At 50.4% G+C, this 9385-nt stretch overlaps 2 protein-coding genes across 2 annotated transcripts; one reads left to right on the top strand and one right to left on the bottom strand.

Annotated features, from left to right (window-relative positions):
- Positions 1–362: 362 nt before the first annotated feature.
- On the bottom strand, positions 363–771 carry IWZ02DRAFT_162352 (uncharacterized protein). The gene has a single exon (XM_066762083.1). The coding sequence runs from the start codon at positions 665–667 to the stop codon at positions 452–454; it is 216 nt and encodes a 71-aa protein (XP_066617529.1). The 5' UTR covers positions 668–771; the 3' UTR covers positions 363–451.
- A 2197-nt stretch (positions 772–2968) lies between these two features.
- Positions 2969–3807, top strand: IWZ02DRAFT_162342 (uncharacterized protein). The gene has a single exon (XM_066762082.1). The coding sequence runs from the start codon at positions 3172–3174 to the stop codon at positions 3622–3624; it is 453 nt and encodes a 150-aa protein (XP_066617528.1). The 5' UTR covers positions 2969–3171; the 3' UTR covers positions 3625–3807.
- Positions 3808–9385: the final 5578 nt, after the last annotated feature.

Below are 9385 nucleotides of genomic sequence, written 5' to 3'. Positions count from 1 at the left end.
AGTGAGGGACCTTTTAACTCCACTTGCGTGCAGGGCTAAATCACGATGTACCTCTGATATTATTTTGTTTTAGTGAAAGTGACATGTCGGCCCGCAGTCGCGTCAAGCTCTGCTTTTGTTGTTCACGCACTGATCAAGATGTGGAACGAGCACCCGACTTTGACTTGATCCTGATGCCCCAGAGAGAACTTGTCGGGAGCGATCGAAGCTGACGGAACGTTCCCCGTTTGCTTGGTCCTCGAGGGCTTCTGTACCTAAGGGACGGTAGAACATAAAGAAGAAGACCAGTTTAACAACCACCAGCGGAGATGGACACGACGGATTGGCTACTTCCGGCCAGGGTGCAGCGTACAAAGCAGAACAGTGTTATGGTCCCGCCGTCTTCTGCCGGAAACGTAGAATGCCATCGGCTGAGCTTAAAAAACGCGGATGGAAAGCGTGCGGAATGTTGCTATGTGGAGATGAGGTTGTTGCGCATCCTAAGAGACTGTCTCGAATGACGTGCTTGTTGCTTCCCACTAGCCCATTGACGTACCTTGACTGAATTCCCGGCTGACTTTCGGCAGAGCCCAGGGCTTAAATTTGCGGAATTCGTGCTTGCTACCACCGCACCTGATAACATTGCTGGACAGACCAAGTGGGGCGAGAATATGTAAGACGTCCTCATCCGCCGGGCCGGTCATGAGCGAGGCAGTAAGGCCGTGAAATACGTACGCCATTGATGCCTGCGCAGTGGAAGTTTGGCCCGGCGCGGCCGTGGGTTTTTCGCGATTGGGATCTTTTGACTCATCCCGAGGTCAGCGAAGAGGAAATGGGGCGCGCGTTGGTCCAGTGGGGGGCCGGGTTGTACGGGTGGCAGTGAGAAGACGTCTTGTTAGACGTTCCCGAGTACGACTAGCTGCTGGAGAAGACCAAGAACGAGGAAATATCCACTAGGGCGTTTGCCATCCATCCGTTCATCGAGTCTCGCAATCTCCTCAAGGTCATTGCCGCAGCCGAAAGGCGTGAGGAACTGCCCGGTTTTGGATTTGCTCCCGTCACTACGGATATGGCCTTCCTCCATGCTCCTGCGCTGGCCAAACAGCCACACGCATCACTTTTGCTAAGCCATTTTGAATCTGTGTGGGTCTCGCGGTAATGTCCATGCGCGAATTTGTTTATCTTCCTGGCACAGTCTATTTACAGTACTTCCAGTCGCGTGGTCAGCGCCGTTTCCGTGATGTCCCTATTCTTTGACTGCTGATCCATCCGCGCGCTGGTCTTGTCTGGCTCCATCCGTATCCTCGCGCCTAGCTCGCTTCTCTGCGTGGACGCTGCCACCCCAACCTTCCCTAGCAGCCTCGACTCTGGCGTTTTGTTGTTTTACAGGGAGACCTTGGATATAGACTTTCCCGCTGGCGACTAGGGTTTCGCGGTGCTGAATCTGGGTCAGCCGGTCTAAGATGGCGTTCCGGACCACGGCAATGACCGTGGAACCTCGGACTCCAGTATTGGCGAGCTGCGCCACAATCTCGAGCGGGCCAGTCACGACGCTTCCATCGGGTTCAGGTATGTATTCGCCGAAAGTGGATGGCGCATCAGCTAGCGTCTTGTCAGCGTCGCCTTCGAGTCGGTCAAGGACTGCGGCTGCAGCTGTGCGAGACGTTGGTCGCGCGACATCGTCCTCTTCTAACCGGGTGGCGCCAATGAATGCCGACCGTCCTGCTAGACGCCTCGGTGTCCCATTTCTTCTTAATCGATCGCTCCATTGTGGCGATCTTGTCGGCCACGGACCTGAATGACCCCCTCTTCAGCTTCTTGTCCATTAATGTCGTCCTTAATGGGCCCGTCGGCAGCGGCAGCGTTACGATTTCGAGCGGCACAGCCCGTTCATCTTCAGCGCATGCCGCGGGTCCAGGTCGGCATCGGAGCCGCCCCAACCTCCATGTTGTTCGTGTGCGTTCGTCTGGGAACTCGAGACACGGATGCAGGGCTGGTATTGTGGTTGGGAATGATGGCGGGTTAAAAGTCTGGGCCAGCAGCACGGGCCGTAGGGGAGTAGAGGGAGGCGGTGGTGTGCGATGCGATGCGATTACAGTGACGGTGCGAGGACGTGGCGACGACAGTTGGCGATGGAGGAGGACGTGGTGGTTGAATTGGTGTTGTTGATGAGTTTCGATGGCCTGAGACAGGCGGAGAGGAGAGCTTGTGGCCAGCTCGGCTTACATAATTCAGTGGCCAGCCACTACAGGCCGACCTTCTTTCTCCACCAAACATCATCATCCATCTACCAGCCTCTCAACACGATTTTGTCATCATATCTTGGCTCATACCCTCGCCCAGCCCAGTTCCGTACCGCTACAGCCAAGGAGCCAGATTACCAAGCCTAAACTGAATGGCAGCCGACATGGCGCGACGCGACGCTCCTCGACACCATGAAACCTGGCTGCAAAACTTCGCGGCCCGAGCAGCATGGCGCTGGGAGAGACCTTAGAAATTGGAACGAAGACGTCAGATGACTTGGTGGCTCTGACCATTCGGAACGACGGCTTCGGGGGCGACCTCCAGACACTCGACTCCACCCGGCGATTCTCCCCGAGCATCGGCTCTAAGCACCTGTCGCTCTTCTGTTTACGGCTGCGGCGATCTCGCCCTCGGACTGGCACAACTCGTCGAATGCGCTCGCTCGCTTCCTTCTTTCTGTCGGCCAATCTTTCCTTCCTACTCGAGCGCCTTGTCCAAGCCTGCGCTTCTCCAACTTCCATGGCCATCGGTCCCTCTTCCATTCCTTTGCATCACTCCAAGACGCCGTCCACTGGCATCAGGGCTTGAATCTGCTCAGCCAAGGTCAAAGGGCGAAGATCCATTCTGTCCTTGGCACTCACCGCCTCTGGCACCTCGTTCCAGCGTGCATCATCTGGCCATCGACCTGTCCATCCCACTTCGCCAGAGCGGGAGCCAAACGACCAGACCTAGCGAACATGGCCTAGCCGTCAACATCCAGGTCTAACCCATCTCTCCGGAGCGCGACTCCAACGCTCAGGCCCAGCGCTCATGGCTCAACAGTAAAAGTGTCCATTCCACCAGGTCGGAGCGCGACTCCAACGCTCAGGCACAAACCGATGTCCTCTTACGCCCATCTTCGCCCCGGCTTCAACTGACCTACGCGCAAAGCTGGAAGAAAACATCGCCATGCTGCGCGCGGACCTTTCCTTCTTCGCAAAAGACGCATTACACAAGCCATATCTCCTTCGTACACGACAGCAGACCGCGGAACAAACTCGCCGAGAACGCGCGCGGAGCTTTCTTACTAAAAGACGCACTATGAAAGCCTGCTATCCTTCGTCTTCGGCGGCAGCATCGCAAACTCGACTCGAACAGCGCGCTGCGCCTGATGCGTGGATTGAGCGGTTGAACTCGAGAGTCACGTATCTCGAGGATTCCCGTTGGCTGCTGCTGCAGCCGCCGCCGCGGCACCAAAATCCTTTCCTGTTCAGTCAGCAGACGGCAACCTCCATGGGCAGCACGCACCTGCGGCGCCATCCATGGCAGCTTCCACGGCGGCCGCAACTCTCATGTCGTCAGCATTGTCCCGCGCTTTCCACGCCGTCAAGAAGAAGCCCTCCGCCGTGCCGGCTTGCATGATGGACGGGTGGTGCACGTTCTTGAAGCCGCTGCTCACGGATCTCTGGGATCCCCTGCTGGACACAACTTCCAACGGGAGCGCCCCGCATGTGGGACTCGAACACCTTCAGTCTTCCGGAGCAGGATTTCCTTGCGCAAAGGTGCCTGGATGGTGGTGGAGGAGATCCAGATGATGACGATCTGCAAGCACGGCTTGACAGTCTTCGGCGATGATCAATTACAGCAGATGGGGTGGGTGGCATGCGTTGGAGGAAGTGTGAACAGGCGTTTCTCATGGCTATCCCGGGCAGTGGCACAACAAACAACCATGCGTCGGACAGAGGGTGGAATATGGAGTCGCTATAGCCATTGAACACATTACGCTAACATGCCGCTGAGGCGCACCGCTGCTGCTACCATCTCCAACCTGGTCGATGAATTGGCTTTGAAGGTTAAATTCACTTGCAACACCACTGGCATGATGATGTTGGAATCAATGGTGGAAAATGCTGCGCCCGCCACTAAGGGCGCTAAAGGACGGTCAAAGAAGACCGCGATAGCAAAGGAAGCGCCAGCGACAACAACAACCAGGGCGAGAACCATAACGAGATCAGGGTCCAGCCTCAGGCGAAGGAAGACAACAAGAATGAATGGTTGCCGGGTTCTATCTCTTCATCCTCCATCATGAGGAAAGGATATTTCTCTTCGCTCGAACGCCTCCCCCTCTCTATTTTGATACATGGACGACGTGAAATGTTATGCTTTTACTTCCCGTATTCTTTAAAAACCGGCTACTACTTCTTTTTGTACTTGACATGTCTAGGCCATTAACTCCTCTTTTACGTGTCCTTCTACTTGCTTGCTTGGCTTCATTAACCTCCCTCCTGCCTCCTACTTGCTTCTTGGTCCTCCCCTACCTAGTGATACACACACTCCGCCCGCTTTTCGACTTAGCTTGTCCTGACCCGACCCACTACCTTCTTCTTGCGGTGGTTGATGCCTGTTTCATGCATGTGTAGGTCCTATAGAAGCAGCGCGCGCATAGACTACAACTAAGGGAGCGAGAGAGTAACGGGAGGAACGAGAGCAACACAGCCACTTCCTGGCCGCACCGGCCGGTGGAGAAGGCAGCAAATCATCCATTCTATCATTTTTGACCCGGGAAATGGGTGTCGTCATCGTTTCTGAGGTGAGGGTGAGGGCAAGTGTGATGGCAAATAGAAGTCAAGGCGAAATCGCCCTTGCTGCTTCAAGTCGTTCTCAAAAATTTGCTTAGACTACCGCGGAGCCGTGGATGGAATCTTAGAGCGCTTAAAAGAGAAATTCATTAGGATTTTCAGGCGCACCTCCTAGATGGGTAAAAGGTCTTCTCTTGTTCTTAAGCCTCACAGCTTTCCTGATGCTCAGGAGTGGTAAGCATTAACGCTAGTTAGCAGGTTAATCGCAGTAACAGTAATAGCATTCGCAGGAGTAGTAGAAATGACCGTAGTACTAAAAACTAAACTAAAATGACATCACCCACCTCTTACGCTGGCTATGTTGCCTCTCCTAATAGCTCTCACCTCTCTACCTCCTCTATCGACCGTAGCCATGATTAGCGGCAACGATCACCCCTCCTCTCCCTCGTTCGCTTCCCTTAACGCTATTGCCATCTCCTGTGTGCACTAAGCCACCATCAGTGCGTCGTCTTAGTCCTCTTTCCCGCAAACCGAACTTGAGTGGCTCGCCGGCTCATCGCGTTAAACTTCCTGGAAGGTATGTTTTCCTGGTGAAGGCCGGTGAACGGAAGAAGTTTGGTGAGATTTTGAGGCGCACTCTGATGGTTGACATGAGGTTTCAGTTCCCTGGCGGAGGTCTGTGTGAAGTAAGAGATTTATAGAGTGAGGCGCCCTTTGATTGATGCGTAGGAGGAGTTTTATCTGCTAGGCTTGAGAATGTGAGAGGACTGCGGTTGTTGTGGGTGTGAGAAGAAAACAATGTGTCGAGATTTACGAACGCGCGCAGCTTTTGGTCTCCTGAAGATGTTGTTCCTGTCATTTTGAAGGTGCGAGATGACTGCAGCTATCGGGCGTGGGAAGGAAACAATTCATGGAGATTTTGAGGCGTGCCCCATTGAAATGTAAGAAGGACGTGCAAGAGAGGTATTTGAACTCCTGATGATGTAATTCCCGTCATAAACAGAAACGCGCATGGAAATGCCAACAGCGATGGAGATTCGCCACACGTGGCGAGGTAGCAGCAGTCAAAGGATATTCAGAGCTGGATAAAGAGACGAAGTTTGCACATGGCCTGTGGAGAGGTATAGGAAGAGGGACAGGGCACCGTTGAGACAAGCTTTTGCATCATGCGGCGATTTTTGGCCCGCCCAACAAGATCAACGACCTCAAGGTCGATGAGGACAAGGCGACGACGGTCGCCCACATCAGAAGGATCATGGAAAGCCAATCGGTGAAGAAGAAGGCGGCGGGACAGCAGTCGCAATGGCCTGGGAGGTAGCGCGCTCGCACATCTGTAGCCGCTGTCACACTTTCCGGCGTGCTTGTTGTCCGTGTTGGCCACGGCAGCATAGCTGCTGGGGTAGGCCCCTGCAAAATTGGCGCGAAGTCTCAAAGGTGCATGGAAATTGGGAATAGAAAAGCAGGCCTTGGAAAAATGCCACGGGAAACAAAAGCCTCAGTCCAAGAGAAGAGAAGTCCGGCGGTCGTCATTCCTGAACATGATCTTTGAGAGGGAGGTGTCCCTCGTAGAAGGCGATGCTGATCTGGAAGAGGAGAGAGCCATGGCTGACGCGCCGGAGGCGAATCTGAAAGGTGTCTGCATCGCGAGGATGACAGGGGACGTTTCCGTAATTAAATGACGACGGCCTGGTGGCGAAGACCGTCAAGCTCGTGATTCGTAATTCGTAGTCGAAACCGCAAGCCTCTGCACTGTAGCTGCTGTCGCAATTAACCCATTCGACTGAATAGAAGTCACATCGTCCACACGCCCGCCGCGAGCACGACCGCACGTGCCCGAGTCTTCATTTTGGTCGCGTTGAGGAGGAGAGGGGCGGCGGGGGTTTGAAAAGTGAGATGGAGACGGATGCTCCCATGTTACAGCTCCCTTGACATGGCGGTCCCGTGTACGCTCGACGGTTTCTACCTGGTTGGGTTTTCTGCCCCGTTCGTCACCTTCGCGCCGCTGCGAGTCCGTTTTCGAGCCCGACCTTGCGTCTCGTGCGAAACGCCGACGACACGACTGAAGATAGAAGAGACAATGAGGTTGCTGTGGAGATACAAGTTGATGAAGAGAGAGGTATCATTTGAGAGGGTGTTAAAAAAAAAAATTCTGAAACGCGAGACTCGAGAGCAGTCGTGCTGGAAGGCGATAGCAAAAAAGACTCGACGCCGGATGCTCACCAACGGACCTGTCCCATTGTGGAAATACTGGCTGCTGCGCCATTGCGGCGGCCGACTTGGCCATCTCTCCGTCTCCTGGTATTCATGGATTTGTCGCATCAACAAAAGCGCGGCATTCAGCAGGTAGTGTTTAAGGCTGCCGTTATGCTAGCTGGCCGGCGGTTGCTCGAGCAAAAAAAAAAAAAAAAAAAAACCCTCGACCTGGCCGGAATTCTCGCCCCGCATATCAACGCCCTTGACTGCGCATTCTATCATTCGTGCACGACTCTCTACGCGCGTCGCTTGAGGGAAGGGATGGCGGTTCCTTGCACGTTGTGGCTGGTGGTACGAATCCAAGACTCGTTCCACGATGCCGACCGGCCGGCCGCCAAGGACCTCGTCTTTTTTGGTGCAAAGTGGCCCTTCGATGTCATATCGATGACAGACGCATGGCAACCAAGGCAGACGGGTAGGAAAGGCGCGAGATCAAGGCAGCCGCTGAGGCGTCAAACGCAGGCGGCAACAAAACACCGTGGGTCGCTGGCACGACGGTGGGAATGGCAGCGGAGAACGATTGTCGAGAACTGACGCCGGGGAGATGGAGGAAGTGATGGAGTTGAAGGGGCGAGACGAGATGCGATGAGCTGGCGACGTTGTCGGGGAGAGATTTGGCTGATGAAGTTGAGGTTGCACGGCATTCCCGTTTGCTCTCAGTCTCGGGCACAAATCCCTACCTCCGCCCGCCCGCCCATAACAACAACTAACCCAACAGCTGTCATCGCATGGCGACGAATCTCTTCTCTACTAAGCTCCCCCTTCTTTGCCTCGCTGATCGACTTCCTTACCGCCGCCCTATTAGCATTCCCTATCGCATCCTATAGAAACCCGCTACTCGAATCATATTATCGTCTACTAATATAGTGTAAGTAAATACTAAGGGTATAATTAATAGACTACTTAAGGCTATATATAGTACTAAATCTACTATAAATAAACCTAGGGTAATTAAACTACTTAAATAGGTTAGAGGCGCCTTTAACTCCTAGTCCTCTCCTATAATAATAGTTACTAACTACTTATAGTACCTTCTATTATATCTATAAGTTCTACTTTAGCCCTTAGATTTTAACCTAGAAAATTATACCTATTCTTTACTTACTTAAATATAGTATTACTATACCTATCTCTAAGACTATTTTAAGCTTCTACTTTAGAGCTACTATATCTTTAGATATAGTAATACTTTAAAATAGGAGAACCTATCTTAATCTAAGTAGTTTAGAATCTAAAGAAGCTTTAAAAACATTTTAGTTAGTAGGTTAACTCTATAGTTAGGCTTTTTAGATATAGTCTTCTTATTCTAGAGCTCTATCTACTAGTAATTAGAGTAATTAAATCGCCTAAGAGCGTTAGTTAGTATTCTTTAAGGTAGATAAATTACCTTACCTAGTTATAGGTATTATTATAGTTTCTAACTATTTATATCCTTAGATAGATCCTATAGTTAAAGTATTAGGCTTAAAGTACTAATTCTCTATATATACTTACTTAGATTAGTACTTTAATCCTACTATTATAAGACTAGCTTACTATAACTAATTATTACTATAAGAAAGAAGTTAACTCGTATATCTACGTCTTAATCTCCTAATATTTAATTAGTTATTAATAGATAATAGAGTAATAGTAGCTAGATAATTAGGCCGCCTAGTAGGTAGCCTTATAGTAGTAGTAGTAGGGGTTACCCCTAGATAAGTAGGCCTACCTTATAGAATAGGTATACTAATAGTAGTAGGAAGCGCTCTATATATAATAGTAGAACTAGTAGCTATACTACTAACTAACTACTAGTCTATTAGATCCTAATATTATCTAGTTACTATAGTAGTAGATAGCCTACTAGGCTAATAAGAAGGAGCGTAAGTACTAAGTAGGTAAACTAACTAAGATCTTACTAGAGATACCTATTTATAAGGGTAATAGAGATAGGCTAGATATATAGATAGATATAGTTTATAATAAGATAAGCTAAGACTATACTAACTATATACTAAAGACTTAGTTATTTACTATCTAGGCTAAACTTAGTAGTAAAGCTACCTACTAAATAACGTCCTAGTTTAAATAATATAGGAATAATCCTAGTATAACCTTTAAGTAACTACTTATATACTTAGAGCTAATCTATAGTAATCCTTACTAAGTAGTAAATACGTAACGCTAGATATATATATTATACTAGTAGGGAGTACTATTCTAGAAGTTTTTTACTAAGTTTAATTAGGTCTTATAGTTAGCTAGGAGTAATAAGTAGCTAGATTTAGCTAAGATTAGCCTCCTAGAGAATATACTAAGCTATAAACTATTAGCCTAGATAGTAGGGTTAGCCTTAGGAGGAGAGTCTT

This window comes from Phyllosticta citriasiana (genome assembly GCF_038021145.1).
Source record: "Phyllosticta citriasiana strain CBS 120426 chromosome Unknown IWZ02scaffold_25, whole genome shotgun sequence".
Lineage (NCBI taxonomy): Eukaryota > Fungi > Ascomycota > Dothideomycetes > Botryosphaeriales > Phyllostictaceae > Phyllosticta > Phyllosticta citriasiana.
The sequence above is the reverse complement of the archived record's forward strand: the minus strand, read 5'-3'. Positions and strand labels throughout refer to the sequence as shown.

Bases quoted from the DNA above. Each gene is read 5' to 3' on its own strand.
- IWZ02DRAFT_162352 (XM_066762083.1), bottom strand. From the start codon at position 667: ATGAGGACGTCTTACATATTCTCGCCCCACTTGGTCTGTCCAGCAATG.
- IWZ02DRAFT_162342 (XM_066762082.1), top strand. From the start codon at position 3,172: ATGCTGCGCGCGGACCTTTCCTTCTTCGCAAAAGACGCATTACACAAG.